General features: G+C 46.6%; 1 protein-coding gene across 1 annotated transcript; it reads left to right on the top strand.

Annotated features, from left to right (window-relative positions):
• Positions 1–339: 339 nt before the first annotated feature.
• LOC117441188 (amphiphysin-like) lies at positions 340–20,769 on the top strand. The gene is made up of 10 exons (XM_034077392.2): positions 340–379; positions 2,886–2,909; positions 3,063–3,221; positions 8,319–8,360; positions 10,283–11,137; positions 12,528–12,572; positions 18,556–18,591; positions 19,135–19,323; positions 19,470–19,571; positions 19,693–20,769. The coding sequence occupies exons 1-10, from the start codon at positions 371–373 to the stop codon at positions 19,795–19,797; spliced, it is 1,566 nt and encodes a 521-aa protein (XP_033933283.2). The 5' UTR covers positions 340–370; the 3' UTR covers positions 19,798–20,769.
• Positions 20,770–22,456: the final 1,687 nt, after the last annotated feature.

Genomic DNA, 22,456 nt, shown 5'->3' with positions numbered 1-22,456 from the left:
AAACTAATGACCTGAAAGTAATGACCTGAAACTACACATAATGACCTGAAACTAATGACCTGAAACTACACATAATGACCAGAAACAACATCTACTGACTGGTGACCACTGGTCTGAAGTACTTCACTAAAGAGCTGATTCACCTTCTTAGCATCACTCATTAACTGCAGGAGGCTGAGATCCAAACTGCATACTAAACTACTGCGTACTACATCAGTATGTACTTCCTACTGTATACTGCCTGCTACAAATGGTGTAGTACAGAATCATATTTACACTTCACACTCCGGGTATGTATTGTGTATGAATATATTTTCATGATGAGGTGATAACGTGTTTTCTGCCCTTTCAGACCGCAGTGCCCTGGGACATGTGGTCGGTGAGTTCTGTTTCCTGTCTCAGTTAAAGCTGTCTTGTGGAGTAAAAGTCATTTCAATTGTATTTGTTTGTTCCATGGTTTGAATGTTTGAATTGACTAACCCTAGTCCTAGCAGTTGGCACATTTAATAAAACCACAGCATTCGATCTCAGGCAGTAGCCACTTACAATTTTCCGTGAGATCAGCGAGCAGATATAAGATGGAAGTTTCCCTAGCATGGCTTTGTATATAAGATGTACCAGTGACTGAGCCTCCGTACAGTTAGTGAAAGCAAACCAGCCCTTGCACACAGGGTACAGTGAAGGGTTAATGCTTTACAGTCTGTCACACATCTCAGAGCGCTGTGATACGCAGCCTCTAACTGGACCAGCCAATGGGCCGGTGCATTCATATAGACCAGATCCCCAGAGTCCAGCACAGGTCAAAGGTCACAGAGCCTTCTCCTGGCCTCCAGGAGAAGCAGGACGTGTTCCTGTAGAAGAACCCTAGCCTAACCCTCAGCTTTCTAAGCAGATTAGTGACCTGAAGTTTAAAAGAGAGACAATCATCAAGCCAGATACCAAGGTATTTGTAACAGGCAACAACTTCAAGTTTTGTTCCTTGCGTAGTTACAATATCTAAAACAGGCTCTGGAGTCTGTTTAGCTTTAGAAAGAGCGTTACCTTGGTTTTATCCACATTTAAAAGAAGCTTTAGTTCAGAGAGCTGAGTCTGAGTAGTGTTAGAAACAGCCTGTAATGTAACACCAGCCTCCTGAATGGTGGGACCTGCACAATACATCACGGTATCATCCGCATAAAAATGTAAAGTAGCTTCATCCACATTATCACCTACGCTGTTAATATATATGGAGAATAAAAGCTTTGTTAATAGTTCTATTGCTCGAGGTGGAGTCGAAAGAGATGAGTTTCAGTCTGGAAGGTGTGTGAGCTTTCTGCTGTCCTGATGTCAGGGAGCTCATTCCACCATCTTGGAGCCAGGACAGCAAACCCACGTGTTTCTGCTGATGGGAACTTGGGTCCCCCTCGCAGTGCGGCTGCAGCGAGCCGTTTGGCTGATGCAGAGCGGAGTGCACGTGCTGGGGTGCACGGTTTAACCGTGTCCTGGATGTAGGAAGGGCCAGATCCATTCGCAGCATGGTACGCAAGCACCAGGGTCTTGAAGTGGATTCTAGCAGTTAACGGAAGCCAGTGGAGGGAGCGGAGGAGCGGCGTGGTGTGGGAGAATTTAGGAAGGTTGAAGACCAGGCGAGCCGCTGCATTCTGGATGAGCTGCAGAGGTCGTCCTCTGTGTCCCTGTCACATGCAGGTAGACCAGCCAGGAGGGAGTTGCAGTAGTCTAGGCGTGAGATGACGAGAGCCTGGACCAGAACCTGCGTACAAAGTGATGTCTTCTCTACATCACCATGTGTCCCCGGTGTGTCTGGAGACTCACAAAGTGATGTCTTCTCTACATCACCATGTGTCCCCGGTGTGTCAGGAGACTCACAAAGTGATGTCTTCTCTACATCACCATGTGTCCCTGGTGTGTCTGGAGACTCACAAAGTGATGTCTTCTCTACATCACCATGTGTCCCCGGTGTGTCAGGAGACTCACAAAGTGATGTCTCCTCTACATCACCAGGTGTCCCCGGTATGTCAGGAGACTCTCAAAGTGATGTCTCTTCTCTACATCACCATGTGTCCTCTGTGTGTCCCCGGTGTGTCAGGAGACTCTCAAAGTGATGTCTCTTTTCTACATCACCATGTCCCCCCGGTGTGTCCCCGGTGTGTCAGGAGACTCACAAAGTGTCAGGAAATAAACCCCTCTCTCTTCTCCTCCATACCCACATCTCTAAAAACGGGGAACAACGGAGCTGATCCAGATTTGCTGTGTCATGACCACATTACTAAAATGTGGCTTTACACCCACGGGCCAATCAGAAGCGTTGCTGTCAGAAACAATGAGACGTGTTCTGGAAGTAATATAGTCTGTGTTTACATTAGCATGCTAACACTGGGAGCTAACCTGTACTGGAGAGAGTGTGTGTGAAGAAGCAGGAAATCAAAAGGAAGTCACCTTGTGGTAAACCTGAGAGAGAGAAAGAGTTTGTGCTCCATCCTGTTTCAGAGAGAATCCTTGATGTGGTTTGGAACATGATATGGAGTTTCATCACGGCAGCATTTAGCTGAGTTTCTGCTGGGAGACAGCCTTCTCTTCACAGACGAGAGGTCATGCATGCCCCAAAGGGGTGTGGCCAGCAACAGCTACAAAGGGGCGTGGCCAGCGGCAGCTCGGGTTACATTTAAAGCTACAGACCCAGAATCATCTCTTTAGTAACAGCTGAAAGAGAGGGGGATGAGGCAACAATGATCTGTTTGGTATTTTGAGCAAAACACTGAGACCTATGCCTAAAAAAAGTATAATAGGAGACCTTTAAAGAAAAACATATAAATGTATAATTGTGGTACACAGATCAGTGTTTCTGCAGATATGAACCATCTTCTATTCCCTCTTACTTTTTATAGGGAGAAGCCCAAAAAGCTGAGCCTGTAAGTACAAACAATTCCACATCATTACACCCAGTTGATAAACGACACACACAACTACACAATATATTTCTTAACAATAAAGCTTGATAAATAAAGAGTAAGAGCGGGGGGGGGGGTCAGCTTTAACCCTGAAATCCCTGCTTTCTCCATCAGGGGGCAGACACTGGCTTCGTCGCCGACTGGTCCGCTGACTTTGGTTCGGCAAATGGAGATGCTGCTCAAGGGCCCAAGGCGCCTGATGTAGGTCCGGAGGGGGGGGCAGACACAGCTACACCTCCTCAGGACGGGGGGGCAGCCACAGCTGGAGATGAGGTTAGCAGCTGGAGCTTTCAATCTATCACAGATCTTCCTTCCTCTGCAGTCAGAACTGAAGAAGAGGAGACGAGACAGGCAGTTTCAGAAGTAGATACAGCAGGGCAGGAAGACCGCAGGAAGTCCACCCCAGGACTGATATTCACCAATGAGTTTGGAGAGCAGATTGAGGACAGCACAGAGGACGGAGGAGACAGGTGGTCAAGGTCTCCAGATGGGTCTGGGTCTGAATATGAGACAGCTGAGGAGTGGGGGGATGGAGGTGCAGACGATGATCTGTCCTCTGAAGACCGTTTCCCAGAGGGGTGTGAGGATCGGTCTCAAACAGTAGAACAAGTTTCAGCAGGAGAAGAGCGGCCAGGAAAACCAACAGACCTCACATCGATCTACATACAACACTCTGAAGCACAGGGTGCGTTTGATTCGGTTACCTCAGCTGAAGCACAGGGTGCGTTTGATTCGGTTACCTCAGCTGAAGCACAGGTTGCGTTTGATTCGGTTCCCTTTGCTGAAGCACAGGGAGGGGGTGCGTTTGATTCAGATCCCTTTGCTGAAGCACAGGGAGGGGGTGCTTTTGATTCAGATCCCTTTGCTGAAGCACAGGGAGGGGGTGCGTTTGATTCAGATCCCTTTGCTGAAGCACAGGGAGGGGGTGCGTTTGATTCAGATCCCTTTGCTGAAGCACAGGGAGGGGGTGCGTTTGATTCAGATCCCTTTGCTGAAACACAGGGAGGGGGTGCTTTTGATTCAGATCCCTTTGCTGAAACACAGGGAGGGGGTGCTTTTGATTCAGTTACCTCAGCTGAAGCACAGGGAGGGGGTGCTTTTGATTCAGATCCCTTTGCTGAAACACAGGGAGGGGGTGCGTTTGATTCAGTTACCTCAGCTGAAACACAGGGAGGGGGTGCGTTTGATTCGGTTACCTTTGCTGAAACACAGGGAGGGGGTGCGTTTGATTCAGATCCCTTTGCTGAAACACAGGGAGGGGGTGCGTTTGATTCGGGTACCTTTGCTGAAACACAGGGAGGGGGTGCGTTTGATTCGGGTACCTTTGCTGAAACACAGTTTGGAGACGAGGGGGGTGGTTTTGAATTTGATCCGTTTGCTGCTGAGACCTCAGGTGGACTTGTGTCCTCTGGGGATGGAGGAGGCGGTTGGGATACAGACCCTTTTGCCCAGAGTTTCCCAGCAGCCTCTGCAGGGACTGAGGATCCGGCCGCCATCAATCCACATTCCTCTGCGGCTGTTTCTGGAACAGCTGGAGGGACACAAGACTTACACGTCACCAGAATTGACAAACAACCAGAACATTCAGACATGTCCGAAGACGAGGCTGCGAACCGGAGAATTGGAAAGTTATACCAAGCGCTAGATACAGAAAAGGAAGAGGTATTTAACTTCCTCCTAACTTCAGTGTGGTAGATTAGCGTAGAACAGAATAGAATAGATGAGAACCCGTTCTGCCTCCTACCCTCCCACAGATTGAGAACAAGTAATCCTGAACCCGGATCCCTATCTCCTCCCGTCTCTCCTGCTGCCTGCTTTCTCTGCTTGTTCACATTAATGTTCTCCCTCAAAGTCTTGACTCTCGGTGTCCCGATGCCCCGACACTTCATCTCCTGAATCTCTACATCCTGACTCTCTACACCCTGACTCTCTGCATCCTGACTCTCTACATCCTGACTCTCTGCATCCTGACTCTCTGACTCTCTGCATCCTGACTCTCTGCATCCTGACTATCTGACTCTCTGCATCCTGACTCTCTGACTCTCTGCATCCTGAATCTCTGCATCCTGACTCTCTGACTCTCTGCATCCTGACTATCTGACTCTCTGCATCCTGACTCTCTGACTCTCTACATCCTGACTCTCTACATCCTGACTCTCTGCATCCTGACTCTCTGCATCCTGACTCTACATCCTGACTCTCTGCATCCTGACTCTCTGACTCTCTGCATCCTGACTCTCTGCATCCTGACTCTCTACATCCTGACTCTCTGCATCCTGACTCTCTGCATCCTGACTCTCTGACTCTCTGCATCCTGACTCTACATCCTGACTCTCTGCATCCTGACTCTCTGACTCTCTGCATCCTGACTCTCTGCATCCTGACTCTCTACATCCTGACTCTCTGACTCTCTGCATCCTGACTCTCTGCATCCTGACTCTCTGACTCTCTGCATCCTGACTCTCTGACTCTCTACATCCTGACTCTCTGCATCCTGACTCTCTGACTCTCTACATCCTGGCTCTCTGACTCTCTACATCCTGACTCTCTGCATCCTGACTCTCTGACTCTCTACATCCTGACTCTCTGACTCTCTACATCCTGACTCTCTGCATCCTGACTCTCTGACTCTCTGCATCTTGACTCTCTGACTCTCTGCATCCTGACTCTCTGACTCTCTGCACCATGACTCTCTACACCCTGACTCTCTACATCCTGACTCTCTGACTCTCTACATCCTGACTCTCTGCATCATGACTCTCTGACTCTCTGCATCCTGACTCTCTGACTCTCTGCATCCTGACTCTCTGACTCTCTGCATCCTGACTCTCTACATCCTGACTCTGCATCCTGACTCTCTGACTCTGCATCCGGACCCTCTGACTCTCTGCATCCTGACTCTCTACATCCTGACTCTCTGCATCATGACACTCTGACTCTCTGCATCCTGACTCTCTGACTCTCTGCATCCTGACTCTCTGACTCTCTGCATCCTGACTCTCTGCATCATGACTCTCTGACTCTCTGCATCCTGACTCTCTGACTCTGACTCTCTGCATCCTGACTCTCTGCATCCTGACTCTCTACATCCTGACTCTCTGCATCATGACTCTCTGACTCTGACTCTCTGCATCCTGACTCTCTGCATCCTGACTCTCTGACTCTCTGCATATTGACTCTCTGACTCTGACTCTCTGCACCCTGACTCTCTGCATCCTGACTCTCTACATCCTGACTCTCTGCATCCTGACTCTCTGACTCTCTGCATCCTGACTCTTTGCATCCTGACTCTCTACATCCGGACTCTGCATCCTGACTCTCTGACTCTCTGCATCCTGACTCTCTGACTCTCTGCATCCTGACTCTCTGCATCCTGACTCTCTACATCCTGACTCTCTGCATCCTGACTCTCTGCATCCTGACTATCTGACTCTCTGCATCCTGACTCTCTGACTCCTGACTCTCTGCATCCTGAATCTCTGCATCCTGACTCTCTGACTCTCTGCATCCTGACTATCTGACTCTCTGCATCCTGACTCTCTGACTCTCTACATCCTGACTCTCTACATCCTGACTCTCTGCATCCTGACTCTCTGCATCCTGACTCTACATCCTGACTCTCTGCATCCTGACTCTCTGACTCTCTGCATCCTGACTCTCTTCATCCTGACTCTCTACATCCTGACTCTCTGACTCTCTGCATCCTGACTCTCTGACTCTCTGCATCCTGACTCTACATCCTGACTCTCTGCATCCTGACTCTCTGACTCTCTGCATCCTGACTCTCTGCATCCTGACTCTCTGCATCCTGACTCTCTACATCCTGACTCTCTGCATCCTGACTCTCTGCATCCTGACTCTCTGACTCTCTACATCCTGACTCTCTGCATCCTGACTCTCTGACTCTCTACATCCTGGCTCTCTGACTCTCTACATCCTGACTCTCTGCATCCTGACTCTCTGACTCTCTACATCCTGACTCTCTGACTCTCTACATCCTGACTCTCTGCATCATGACTCTCTGACTCTCTGCATCTTGACTCTCTGACTCTCTGCATCCTGACTCTCTGACTCTCTGCATCATGACTCTCTACACCCTGACTCTCTACATCCTGACTCTCTGCATCATGACTCTCTGCATCCTGACTCTCTGACTCTCTGCATCCTGACTCTCTGCATCCTGACTCTCTACATCCTGACTCTGCATCCTGACTCTCTGACTCTGCATCCGGACCCTCTGACTCTCTGCATCCTGACTCTCTACATCCTGACTCTCTGCATCATGACACTCTGACTCTCTGCATCCTGACTCTCTGACTCTCTGCATCCTGACTCTCTGACTCTCTGCATCCTGACTCTCTACATCCTGATTCTCTGCATCATGACTCTCTGCATCCGGACTCTCTGACTCTCTACATCCTGACTCTCTGCATCATGACTCTCTGACTCTCTGACTCTCTACATCTTGACTCTCTGACTCTCTGCACCCTGACTCTCTACATCCTGACTATCTGTCTCTCTGCATCCTGACTCTCTGACTCTCTACATCCTGACTCTCTGCATCATGACTCTCTGACTCTCTGACTCTCTGCATCCTGACTCTCTGACTCTCTGCATCCTGACTCTTTGCATCCTGACTCTCTACATCCGGACTCTGCATCCTGACTCTCTGCATCCTGACTCGCTGACTCTCTCCATCCTGACTCTCTGCATCCTGACTCTCTACATCCTGACTCTCTGCATCCTGACTCTCTACATCCTGACTCTCTGCATCCTGACTCTGCATCCTGACTCTCTGACTCTCTGCATCCTGACTCTCTGACTCTCCGCATCTCTGCATACTGACTCTCTGACTCTCTGACTCTCTGCATCCTGACTCTGACTCTCTGCATCCTGACTCTCTGACTCTCTGCATATTGACTCTCTGACTCTTGACTCTCTGACTCTCTGCATCTCTGCATCCTGACTCTCTGACTCTCTGAATTCTGACTCTCTGCATCCTGACTCTCTGCATCCTGACTCTCTGCATCTTGACTCTCTGACTCCTGACTCTGCATCCTGACTCTCTGCATCCTGACTCTCTGACTCTCTGCATCCTGACTCTCTGACTCTCTGCATCTTGACTCTCTGACTCTCTACATCCTATTCTTAATGTCCCACTTCTTAATGTCCTTAATGTCAACACGTCTGTACTTCCTGTTCCTGAACGCCCTGCTTACGTCCTGGCTGTAATTGACACTCAAAGTCCCAACTCTTATTCCCTGTCTGCATGTTCTTTAAGAATTCCCTCTCTTGTGTGGATGTTATATAATCATAATCACAAGTCCTGATTTTTGACTCTTCTCTGTTTTCAATGTGTGCACTCTGAAGAATGCCACCGCTCCGTCATTCTTCGCTGAATTTGATAAGATGGTGAGTTCAAACATAAGTACATTGTGTTGAAAATGATTTTGAAGGCAGCTTCCGATATGTTCACGACTTATTGGTGTATTAATTTATTTTATTTAATGTTCTGTTGAGCAGTTTTCTTACAGGTCACAAAGGACACACCACTAAAAAGCATCTCTAATGATATCAAACAGAAACAACTATATAAGGAGTTTACATTAGATTCATATTTGCATTTATTTATACATTCGTAGCAACCAAACTAATTTCTTCTACGGTTTTTCTGACGTCCACAACTGGGTTGGAGCTGTTGGAATGATTGGCCCATTAAGACCAGTGGCGAACCGTGTCTATCACAACTGGACCTTCTGTAGACACACACACCGCCCCCCCGCGACATTATAATGTCCGTCTTTTCACTGAATTGTCGTCTTGAAAAGGGAACTCACAACAATTCCGCAACAACTTCATCTCCACCTGTTGCACTTGTAATTTCAACGTTCAAAACAATAAAACGGCATGAATTGCTTCGTCGCATTCATCTAGATCCTCTGTCTCGAGCCAGTTAACTAGCGGGCCTTCTAGAATACCCTGGAACCGAGGGGAACTCTGGAAGAACACGCCCATTGGCTACAAATCAATATATGATTGGTTGATCAAGCTGTCAGTCCAAACGTACGCTCTCATTCAGTGCAACGGCCAGGGCCTTCGATCAAGGATGTCGAATACCTTGGTGAAGGATGTTCTACCCAGAGACCCAGAACAAGATCTGATTGGTTGCTTTCTTTTCTAACACAAACCCACTGAAATGCATAGAGCATTGTCCTAGAAGGACAAACAAATCAACGTAACACTGTGATATTGCAGATCAACAACACAGATACCATTCTCATTTATTCATTTTTATATACATTTTATTTATATAATTAAATCGATTTTTTGTTTGTTTTATCTGAGTGTTCCAGGGTGTTCTCTGAATACCTTGAAAGCCCTGATGCCTTTATCGTTATTCTAACCCAGTTTAGATTTAACCATGCCCACTTCCACATTACGCAAGAACGTAGCTCTACGCGATAGCGTCAATAGACTTCTTCTTCGGCAGTTATAGCGGTCGCGGTAAAGCAGGATGAGCAGGATATTGAATAGTTGTTTTTTGTCTTTCCAAAGGATTTGTTGACTGAAAATAAACGATCCTGTAATCAAAGCCATATCGAAGAGTCCTGATATTGTATTACTGGTGTGTTATCATCTATAAATAGCCTGTGTGTATTCTCAAATGTCGTTTTCAGGACAAACAAAAGACGTTTAAATATCTTATCAGCTGGTGTAAGTGCAGAATATTGAATATAACCTTGACTATTACTGTGTACTTCATTTATCTGACAGCATTATTTAATGATACTATTTTATATATTTATTTAATGATACTATTTTATATATACATTTATTCATATACACACACTTATATGTACTCACACATGTATTTATTCATAAATATACACAGATGTATTCATTCATTTATACACACACGGCATTATTTAATGATACTGTTTTATATATATATACACACACATTTATTCATTTATAAACATATAAACACACACTTATATGTACTCACACATGTATTTATTCATGTATACACACAGATGTATAGATTCAGATTTTGCGGGTGTGCCGCAGATTCAGATTTCGCGGGTGTGCCGCAGATTCAGATTTCGCGGGTGTGCCGCGTGAGGCAGTGATGTAACGCCAGGTTGTAACCCCGCGTCGATGCTTGCGTAATGCGGAAGTGGGATCTAAACTGGGTTGGAATAACGATAGACGCGGCCCTGATGGTTCGCCACTAAGACACATGTTATTCTAAACATCTGATTGAGTTGCATGCAAAATATCAGCAGCCACATTTGAACCGTTTTGGAGTGAATTACCATCTTTCCTTGCAAAAGAATGAAGTTAAAGCAGAATCAGCTGAGGGTCCGGAAGCAACAGGGACAGAACCTGCTCAGGAACAAGACAAGTATCCAGCTCCACCTGCAGCTGCAGCTCCCCCTGCTGGAGAGATGGTGGAGGAACCTGCAGCTCCCCCTGCTGGAGAAGAGGTGGAAGAACCTGCAGCTCCCCCTGCTGGAGAGAAGGTGGAGAAACCTGCAGCTCTCCCTGCTGGAGAAGAGGTGGAAGAACCTGCAGCTCCCCCTGCTGTAGAGAAGGTGGAAGAGCCTGCAGCTCCCCCTGCTGGAGAGAGGGTGGAGGAACCTGCAGCTGGAGAGAAGGTGGAGGAACCTGCAGCTGGAGAGAAGGTGGAGGAACCTGCAGCTCCCCTTGCTGGAGAGAAGATGGAGGAACCTGCAGCTCCCCTTGCTGGAGAAGAGGTGGAAAAACCTGCAGCTCCCCTTGCTGGAGAGAGGGTGGAGGAGTCTGCAGCTCCCCCTGCTGGAGAGAGGGTGGAGGAACCTGCAGCTCCCCTTGCTGGAGAAGAGGTGGATAAACCTGCAGCTCCCCTTGCTGGAGAGAAGATGGAGGAACCTGCAGCTCCCCTTGCTGGAGAGAAGATAGAGGAACCTGCAGCTCTCCTTGCTGGAGAAGAGGTGGAAGAACCTGCAGCTCCCCTTGCTGGAGAAGAGGTGGAAGAACCTGCAGCTCCCCCTGCTGGAGAGAAGGTGGAGGATCCTGCAGCTGGAGAGAAGGTGGAGGAACCTGCAGCTCCCCCTGCTGGAGAAGAGGTAGAAGAACCTGCAGCTCCCCCTGCTGATGGGGAGGATAAAGCTGATCGTTTTGGCAGCCCAAAGGAGGAGAAACCTGATGTGAGTGGATGTGTGGATCACCAGTACTAATTCATAACACTGTTGCCATATCACCATCACCATCACCATCACCATCACCACCATCATCATCATCATCATCATCATCATCATCATCATCATCATCATCATCATCATCATCATCATCATCATCATCATCATCATCATCATCATCATCGTCATCATCATCACCATCATCATCATCATCATCATCATCATCATCATCATGATCATCATGATCACCATCATCATCATCTTCATCATCATCATCATCATCATCATCATCATCATCATCATCATCATCTGAAAATGGACTTTATGCGATCTTTGTACCGATAGACCTGAGCACTGCTTTCATTACGTTGGACCACAACATCTTACTGCAGAGATTAGAACGATCACTTAAAGGGAACTGCACTAAACTGGTTTAGGTCATATCTGTCAGAACGGCTTCAGTTTGATGCACATGATTGATCCTCAATGAAAACCACACTCAGTCATGGAGTGCTGACGATACACAGTTGTACCTATCTTTCAAGATCGATGAACAATATCAATTAACAAAATTACAAGAATGCCTGTCAGATATAAAAGCATGGATGACCTGCAACTACTTATTATTAAACACTGACAAAACCGAAGTGATCGTTCTATTCTCTGTAGTTTCGACGTATCGAAAGCAGCACTCGGGTATAACTGTACCAAGATAGAAAGAAGTCAATTTTCAGATGCCCTGAGAAGGTCATTTGTGACTTTCACTAGTGCTGTCTCTGAAATATGATGAACTCTAAATCCTGATGACATTTCTCAAGTAATGGATTGGTATTTAAGTTTTCACACAGCTGCTGAGCGACTGTTTTCTCAAATGTTTCGGTGAGGAAGGCAAGGTTAGATATTGGTCTATAGTGGCCCATTACCTTAGGATCAAGGTTTGATTTCCTAAGGAGAGGTTTAATTACATCTTCCTTACATGACTGTGTTACATAGCCTGACAATAATGACATATTTATTATGAATGTGTTAATTAGGGGTAACATTTAGATGCAATAGGGTCTAAGATCGAGGTTGACAGTTTGGAAGAATACATAATTGAAGTTAGTTGGTTAAGGTCTATTGGAGAGAAGCAGTCTAGGTATATGGCTGGTGTAACAGCCGGTATTAAGGTTCCAGTGTGTGGACATGACTGGCTTCATTTATGCTGAGATATTCTTCCTGTATCAGCCAGGTTTCAGTGAGACAACATCAATCTGTTTTCTGTTATTAAATCACTGGTGCAACCTTAGATGACTAAGGTCAAGGGTTATCTGGGTCCCATTGAAATGCATATTTAGCTAAATATCTCTAGTTGTTTTTTTGAAATGCAATACTAATTAATTTAATTTATCTTTTAAAGTCCACTGCCGGATCTCCAGGCTCTGAGAAGGCAGCCGTTGAAGAGGTACTCTTTGTTTGTTCATGTTTTTTATTATTAATAATTTATCAACACTTGACATGTTTAAATAACATTGATTTAAAAAATAGAAAAATGTAAATTCTGCTGATATTTAACCTTTGTGATGTATTTTGTTAGGATAAGAGCTCAACTATTTTTCATCCACAACAACTTCACATTATATAAATCTGGTTATTAAAAGGGTATCAATTATTATTGGATAGAATGGAGTTATTTTTTAACATGAAGTTAGGGGTAAACTCTGTATAAAGCATGCTAAAGTAATGAATGCTACACCAACAACAGCAGGAACTAAAGATATCAGAATTAGGTAGTTGATCAATTGGGATTTATCACTAGGTCAGAGAGATTTGAAGTGTAGATATTCCTTTGTTTTCATCAACTCAGAGTTAGTTACTTTTTCAATATTAAAGATGTGTAACTGAAGATGAATCGATAGTTACGGCTGTACGAGTCCCGGATGATCGCCAGAGGCGGTGCTTTAGCACTGGATATATCCATCGCACGCATGCGCAGTCCTCAGGGGTGCCCAACCAGTCGTCCGGTTGATCGCGGGGAGATTCCCAGTCGATCGCGAGATGTGTCTAAAAATTGAACAACAATATTCTGTTTTATCGTTAATGTCCTATAACATAATCTTCCTGTGCCAGAATAATGCACTTGAACGCATCAAAACTTTGTGATTGGCCGGCGTGACCCCATGTGTCGGGGCGTGGCTGGCGGGCAGAGGGCACTAGTTCGCTGACGTTGTCCGTGTCAACAGGAGTGACAGTCCGCACACACACAAGACAGCAATTATGGCAGAAGCAAAAAAGCCCAAAATATATAATTTTCACTCCGAGTGGGAGGATGATTATTTTTGTATCTATTCCAATTCAAAGTCCATCTGTCTCTCGTCTGCAATGCGAGCGTGGCTTTATCGAAAAAGGGTAATTTAGGAGCGGCATTTCAAAACAGTGCACAAACGCTACGAATTCCCTCCTAATTCTGCCCTACGCTCCAAAAGGGGAGGGGCCTGAGAGGACAGCTAAATGCACAGCAGTCCATTTCCACCAGGCCCAACAACAAGAGCAAGGCTGCTCCAGAGCATCTCATCGGGTCACGTTCTGGAGGAACACATGAAGTCTTTCAAAGACGGCGAAGTTGTGAAAGAAGCATTCCTGGAGGCTGCGACGTGCTTTTGGGGGACAGTAAAAATAACAGAAGCATTTCAACAGGTTTTTGATACAATAAAAAGTCAAGTTAGATACCGTTATTAATCAGCTGTAAGTTTTAGTTTGTTTGAACTTTTTCATTATAATTATTGTACAAAATGGTATAAGAATGCAAACATTAAGATCTGTTAGAACTGTTTAAATTGATTATCAGTTCAGGTTAAGAAGCTAGTGTTGCTTGCATCCTATTTTAAAGGCATTTATTTTTATACTTGACTAAAATGCAACAAAAAAAGGGTTTGATTCTATTATCTCCGTCTCTTTTATTGCACGTTGGCAGCAGATTCCTGAGTAGCTTCAGATCTGAGTTGTCTTATTAGGAAGCCTAATTTATACTTTTGTAGCAACACTATTTTTATATAATGGCAAAGAAAGGGTTCAGAGTCTTTTCATTTTCCCCTGTGTCATATGTGGCAGCCCGGTTCAATGCTTCTTGAAAGCATTACCCACTGTAGTGACGTGTGAATAAACTCCAACTCTGTATCAACAACACTGTTGTGTCACTTCAGTTAAATACTTGTATGTGTGTAGATTAGAAAGAGGTGAGATAAAGGATCTGCAGTATTTTATGAAGTATTAATCGTACAAAGGTCAGTTTTATACAAGTAGAAGTGCGTATTTACCTGGTAGTAGGCTGTCAGTAATGGCTACGCCTCTCTATTTGGACTGGTAGATCTCGGCAGACTGGCAACTTTAAAAGTAGCTCCTTTAAAAAAGGTTGGGCACCCCTAGAGTACCTAATAACAACAAAGTCATCTGTGACCCACGTGACGACGGCTACATAGGCCGGCGTCATTAGCAGACCGGTTCCCAGAATCTTCTCGCGAGCACACAAGAATTCTGAGTGACAGGAAACTGGTATAGGTCATCCAGTGCTAAAGCACCGCATCTGGCGGTCATCCTGGACTCATAGAACCGTAGTTACAGCTGTAACTATTGTTCTATTTCGTCCCTACTGACCACCAGAGGCGGTGCTTTAGCACTGGATGACTTATACCAACCATGTCATGAAGAATCCAAGCCCTTGCTCACTACTGGAAGCAGCGGAGCTCGGCCAAAGGACCACGCCCAAAGAATGGGGAGTGGCGACATTAACCCGATAGAAACTGGAGAATGTGCCAGAAGACGCCCACCACGACGCTGCTGCGCAGATGGTCTCCAGGCGCACCCCTCTCAGTGCAGCCAAATATGTTGAGATGCCCCTTGTACAGTGGCATCTCAGCCTGGTGGCAGGGGGGCGGCCACTGGCCCCGTAGGCATTTGAGATGGTATCGACAACCCAGTGGGGCAGCCGCTGATTAGAGGGCCTAACCTCCTTTAGTGCCGCCATGGCAAACGAAGAGCTGCTCCGACTGCCGCATACAGGCAGTAGCCTCGATATACGCCCTTTGGGCACCCCCAGGGCACAGCAACTTCGACGTGCCGTTCTCCTGAATGTCAAAGCGTGCCAGCTGGGCAGGAGATTGAAGTGGGTTTGTGGAAGCACCCTGGGCAGGAATGCCACATTTGCCCAAAGGGCAACACCTGAGAGTCCCACCTCGGGCATGTATCGTTTATGGAGAGGACATGCAACTCCCCGACTCACTTCCCTGAGGCTATGGCAAGCAGAAATTCTGACTTCGTGGGCAGCCACCTAAGCCCCACCTGGGCCAGGGGCTCGAAGGAAGGAGATGATAGGGCATCCGGCAGCAGAGGTAGGTCCCAAGCCGGAGCCCTCTTGGTGCTAGGGGGATGCTGCCGTGAAGCGGGACACCGACCTGTGGCACCCCGCCGTAGGGCCGTCGACCCAAAGGGGCCCCTGGGCCTGCTGGGAGTGGGCACAGGCCTATGAAGACCAGAGAGCTGCTGCCTGGTCTGCCTAGCTTGGGCAGCACGCTCCAGTGCCTACAGGGCAGCTGCCCCAAACAGCTCCCCTGGCTCGACTGGCACACTACGGAGGACATGCCTCTGACAGTAGTGACTGAGCAGGCCAAACCTGGCGACGAGTCTGCACCAATAAGGGCATAACTCGTCCCAATTCCCTAGACATTAGGGCAAAGGCTTACAGTGATGCATCACTGAGGCTCAGCAAAGAAGGCTCAGGTGGAGCTGCTGCAGAGAGGTAGAGACAGCCAGCATCAGATGGGAGAGGGAGTTCCCGTGCTGCTGTGTCATAGGCCTTACAGGCAGCTCGTTTGTGACCCTGCACTGAGGCCGAGGGCATCTGGCATCAGGAGCCAGAATCGGGGAGGCGATGGCAGGCAAGCGACCCCAGCCCCACCCTTGCCGGATCCTGCCTGGCAGCAGAGTGGGAGAGGGCCCTGGTGTCTCTCCAGCATGCATGGAGCTCCCTCAGGTACTCCTCTGAAGGAGGAACAGTGGGAGTGACAGGGGCAGGGTTATGCCTGAAGAAGGCGCTAGCCTGAGCCGAGTCGGCCTGTGGAACCTGAAGCTGTAAGCGTACCAGGGCTGCACGAATAATGGCCGCCATGGAGGCGTCCTCCGTGCCCTGCAGAGAGCTCTGAGCAGAGGAGTGGGAAGCTTCCTCTCGGGTGAGCGGGGTCCCCCCCCCCCTTCATAGAAGAGGTTTAGCCGGAGCCGCTAGCGACATGGCATCCTCAAGCAGAGGTGTGGCAACCGAAGGAGGGCCATGCGGCAAACTACTAGCCCCCACACCGGCCCCTGGCTGAAGGGCCAACAGGAGCATCTTCGTCTGTTCCACGACGGCAGCCAACTGACCCACCTTAGAGGACAGCCTGTTTCTAGCCCTCTACCTGGGGGGTGAACCCATATCCATCACTCCATCAAGTCGCCGGGAACGGCCAGACTGAGCTGGAGGAAGTTGTGACGAGGAGAGGTGCCACCTCTGCGACTCTAGCCACTCTGAGCTCCCGAGGCATGAAGCTACGGCTCATGCAGGCGCTCTGCGTGAAACCCTCCCTCAAATGCTCAAGGCCAAGGCAGAGGGGGGCAGCGGTCATGGCCAACCTCGGGCTCAAGAGAAGCCATACAGGCGCTACATGAATGAGCCATTCTGTAGGTAGCCAGATGCACCGTAGCCGGGAGCGGGTGCGAGAACACAGCCTTCCCCAGCTACCTGCTGAACGGAAAGAGTAGAGCAATGCTCCTACTCGCCGAACATAAAGAGGGATGTAACTACACCCACGTTACCGGCAGAGGGAGCGGGAGCGAGAGCACTGCCTTCACCTAGCTGGATTAAATAAAGAAGTTCAACAGGACAGCTTAGCCGGGCGTCTGCTGCTAGAATCCAGCAACATGTCTACCAGGAGCGGGGGCGAGAACACTGCCTTCACTGGATAAGTTCATGATGAATGCCAGGTGCAGCGTACCCGGGAGCGGGTGCGAGAACACAGCCTTCACCGGCTACCTGCTAAACGGAAAGAGTAGAGCAATGCTCCTACTCGCCGAACACAGAGAGGGATGTGAATGACCTACACCCACGTTACTAGCAGAGGGAGCAGGAGCGAGAGCACTGCCTTCACCTAGCTGGATTAAATAAAGAAGCTTAACGGGGCAGTTTAGCCAGGCTGCTGCTGCTAAGAATCAAGCAACACGTCTACCAGGAGGGGAGGCGAAAAACACTGCCTTCACTGGATGAGTTAAACAATGAAGCTCAACAGAACACGCCAGATGTTAGCCAAGCGGCCGCTGCTAACAATCAAAACAATACATTACAGGGAGCGGGAGCGAGAGCACTGCCTTCACCAGCTGAATTAAATAATGAAGCTTAACAGTACAACCAAGACGTGATCAAGTCAAATAACACAAATGTTAAGACCAGATAACTAGCTTCTAAAGAAGAGAACAGCACATAACCGTAGTTACTATGGCCAGTACTTACCTTACCCTCTGCACCTAAACAAAAAACGGGCAAAATATGGCACCCTGGGCTTTCCATGCTAAATTGAACGAGAGACGCAGCTAAATGCTGCTCGGGCACAACGCCACAAGCAAAACTTTCAAAAGAGCATAATAAGGGCAACTTTATGGAAGAGGAAGCGGGAACACTGTCGTCACCAGAAAGTCTAAGCCAAACAATAAACAAGACAGCAATCAGGACAACTTAGCTGGGAGAGGGTGCGGGACACAGCCATCACCAGCAACAAGCTGACACCAACCTGTCTGTGGAGGCTCTGCACAGCCGGCGCAGCTCCTGGAGGATGCGTTAACAACCCGTAGCTCCGACTGGCAGTCGCGAAGCTGCACGCGGCCAGCTGCTTGCAGAGAAATCCATCAGATAAAATGTTCAAACTGAACGCTGTAGGCTACAAGAATGTAGCCGCGGTACTCTCGCGAAGCGAGAAGATGAAAAGGAACCGGTCCGCTAATGACGCCGGCCTATGTAGCCGTCGTCACGTGGGTCACAGGTGACTTTGTTGTTATTAGGTACTCGAACTGCGCATGCGTGCAATGGACATATCCAGTGCTAAAGCACCGCCTCAGTAGGGACGAAATAGAACCTGAGGGTTAGGAAATATACAAATACTTACAGTGAACTCAGACTTTTTTTTAAATTATGACGGTTGTTAACCTTCAAACTTTGTGATTCCAATGAAATCAGAATTTGTCGTACATCAATATTTGTTTTTTAGATTCATGTCTTGTGTTTATTCCTGAACAATATTCACAAAATGTTCCTTAAATACAGGCACACTGATGTCTCAAGTGTAAGATGTATGAATGTCATGTGCTTTAAACATGTGTACCATGCTCGGTACACTCGGTGTGTAATCAGATGATTTGTCTCCACACAGATCGCTCCTGCTGACGAAGTCAACACCCCCTCCTCGGTAACTCACACTTTGCTTCCTTTGAGACATTGATCACACCGTAAACACTTCTTCAGTCGACAGTAAGACCGCAATCAAATGCTGCTCATTTTGAAAGAATCCTCCTCTGGATTCATCATTCAATCTGCTCTCTCTCTCAAAGGGCCTTTGGTGGTCCAGCCTTTAACCCGAAACACTAAACACAAATGGTCTTTTCACAGAAAATGTAAACTAGAGGTTATAGTAGTCTAACTGCTCCGTAGTTTCTCTTGGAATAAAACCACATTGTACATTTATATAATCTGTTCAATATTTAATATGAATATTCCTTGTGTCATATATTTATGTATATATACTTGTATATATAACACCTTGTTAAATTCAATATGTATATTTTCTACTTTCTTGTTTATTTCTAGTCTTTGAATCTTTATTGTATTGTACAGTGCCTTGTCTTTTTAACACAAACATTTCCCAAATGGGGATCAATAAAGTACCATCTTATCTTATCTTATCGTTTTATTATTATAACTGAATTAAAGTCATGATGTTTGTGTTCTTCAGGAAAAAATGCCGATCCCCTCTGTGGTCATCGAGCCCGCCTCGAGTAACGAAGGGGATGATGACCGTGACGCAGACATAATTTCTCCCACCGCCATCGGGGACAGCGACATGACGGCAGAGACCCAGACCATTAAACACATGAGTCCGTCCGGCGGCGTGTCGGGGCTCCCGGACGACTTCCTCTATAAGGTGGGTCTTCCACCAGATACTATCAGCTGACAGCAGACGCTCATTCAAATCTCCACACCTGATGTACTGTGTGATTATTTAGCATAAGAGGTCTACAAACTCAGCCTGTAGTCTGCAGAGGTGGTGACGGTGTTTTCTGCCTGCAGGTGGAGACCATGCACGACTTTGAAGCTGCAAATTCAGACGAGCTGGAGCTGAAGAGAGGTGATGTGGTGCTGGTGGTTCCCACCGCTTCAGTAGAGGATCAGGTGAGAAACTCTGAGAATAAGTGGTCACCAGCATCTGGACAGGGAGCATCCCAACAGTTATTCAGAGCGGTACTGATTTGGTAGTGATCCGGTACTGACTGTCCTTTTGTTGTTGTTACAGGATGCCGGCTGGCTCACTGGGATCATAGAAAGTGACTGGTTAACACTTGGTGCCAGTGCTCACAAAGGACTTTTCCCAGAAAACTTTATTCAGCGCTTGGAGTAAGAAGTATTTCAGCTGGGTAAAATACGAGGTTTGAACCACAGGTGGCCAAGGCGTCCAGTCAGCATGTAGCCAACCCCGAAACCCCCGATAACCTGCTGCAGATGTCTGCTGGACCACACAAGGCTTTCTCTGGTTCATGAAGCTCTACTCAAATTTAAATCCTTGTTAATAAAAGTAGCATTATTCCCAGCAAAGTGAAATTAATAAGCATGATATCATAGTATGATCAACCCTTCTCTGAGACTGAGATGGTTTTTTTGTTGAATGAAATAAGTTGTTTTAATTTATTGGGAATGATGCAATTCGTAAATGTTCATGCCAACAGAAGGAAAGTAGTTTGAATTAAATACACTAACCTGCCCCTTCTTGACAACGAGTGTGTTGTACTGGTTCTGTTGCTGTATGATCTATTGAACTGTTCTGTAACATGAAACTCTTTAGCGTGTTGTTTCTCTTCAACACGTCATCACTGTTATCACTGTGTGTGTGTTTCTGTAAAACATGGCCAAGCTTTCATTTGGCATATGTTGTGATGAGTTTAGCCAGAGTGTTGTGTTTTGTCCAAAAGAGTGTGACATTTATTATCTGAGCATTGCAAACAACCAGTGCAAATCCAGCATTACAATGTAATATTTTACAGTTAGTATTGTAAGATAGAAATATTAGAGAAAATAGAGAGACCGTAGAATCAGAGAGTTCATGTAAATCCAAATGTAGAGCTATAAGTCATATGTATATTGAAAATGATAGAATAGTAAGAAAGAAATCCAACAGAAGCTTTTTATTGGTCTACGATCACAGTGAATCTATTAACAAATGTATTATGCAATCTATGTTGTTGGTATATTCCAACGGTTCTGTAGATCAACAAATATGATGTCACTTCCTTTTTAAACTTAAATGTCTACCATTTTGCGATGTACATACAGTAAACATTTATGTCAAGATCAATAAATAAAAGTTCATAAGGTCCACTTTGTGAAATTCATTTTGGGGTTAGGTGAGGGAATGCTCCGGTTTTGGGACAAAATTAACATGGGATCACTCCGGTCATTGTACGTACTTCGTCTCACTGGAATATTAACGGTCAGATTGAATACAACATCGACCCAATTTCTCCGGTCAATGACGGGAGAGTTTTGAAAGTGACAAAACACTGTTTCACACATTTAAAAACACTTAAACAATGTTTACCCAGGATTCAGGCACCTTCCCTGGCTTGTCAAATGCGGTGATGCGCCCTGGAGGTATCAGACTATTTAAAACATGTATACCCAGGATTTAATCACTTTTCCTGGCTTGTAAAGTGCTGTGAAGCAGCCTGTTCTCTGGGTGCAAGAGCCATGTGCTGCAAGGAGATCACTGGGTGCGCTCTGTGAGTCTCACACCACGCTTCTCTTTGGCTGCTCTCTCCCTCTATTCACACCACTTTTCCCCAGCTTTCAGAGACTTATTGCAGGGTAGAAAAGCCTTGTGCATCACCCTGGATATCTGCCTGAGACCCTGCTAACAGCAGTGACTCTGCTGTACTTATCTTCTTGTACATTTCATGAGTTAAATGTGGACGAAATGGACAGTTTCCTGTCCATAACACAGGCTGTTTATGCAGTCAAATGTGCAAGTATTTGAACTGGTCTCTGGAGGAATGTAAGGGGAGTTGTCAGGGGACTCTATCCGCCTTATGAGACACTATTTTCGGATACATTTTTATCACTTTTAGCCCTTTTTGATGGTTCTCCAAAAAGTGAACTTTGACTTTTTCTGAGTCTGGAGGAATGTCAGGGGAGTTGTCAGGGAACTCTACCCGCCTTATGAGACACTATATTTGGATACTTTTTTCCATTTTCACCCATTTTCTATGGTTCTCCAAAAAATGAACTTAGACTTTTTCTGACTCTGGAGGAATGTAAGGGGAGTTGTCAGGGGACTCTACCCACCTTATTACATTACATTGCATTTAGCTGATGCTTTTATCCAAAGTGAGTTACAATAAGTACATTCGACCAGGAAGAAGCAACCTTGAAGAAAACAGAATCATATAAGTACATCAGGTTTCATAGAGCCAAGTATTTCAAGTGCTACTCAACTGGCTATAGATAAGCCAGTCCTTTATTAGTATATATATATATATATATATAGCAGTTCTTTGTTAGCAATTCTATCGGTCGAAGTGGAGTCGAAAGAGATGAGTCTCAGTCTGGAAGGTGTGTGAGCTTTCTGCTGTCCTGATGTCAATGGGAGCTCATTCCACCATCTTGGAGCCAGGATAGCAAACCCACGTGTTCCTGCTGATGGAACTTGGGTCCCCCTCGCAGTGCGGGTGCAGCGAGTCGTTTGGCTGATGCAGAGCGTAGAGCACGTGCTGGGGTGTACGGTTTAACCATGTCCTGGATGTAGGAAGGGCCAGATCCATTTGCAGCATGGTACGCAAGTACCAGTGTCTTGAAGTGAATCTGACCATTAATATTCCAGTGAGACGAAGTACGTACAATGACCGGAGTGATCCCATGTTAATTTTGTCCCAAAACCGGAGCATTCCCTCACCTTGAAGTGTCTTATGAGACACTATTTTCGGATACTTTTTTCTATTCTCACCCATTTTCTATGGTTCTCCAAAAAGTGAACTTAGACTTTTTCTGAGTCTGGAGGAACGTCAGGG

The sequence above is a fragment of the Pseudochaenichthys georgianus genome, unplaced genomic scaffold (assembly GCF_902827115.2).
Source record: "Pseudochaenichthys georgianus unplaced genomic scaffold, fPseGeo1.2 scaffold_1553_arrow_ctg1, whole genome shotgun sequence".
NCBI lineage: Eukaryota > Metazoa > Chordata > Actinopteri > Perciformes > Channichthyidae > Pseudochaenichthys > Pseudochaenichthys georgianus.
This window is presented reverse-complemented; position numbering and strand designations above follow the sequence as displayed.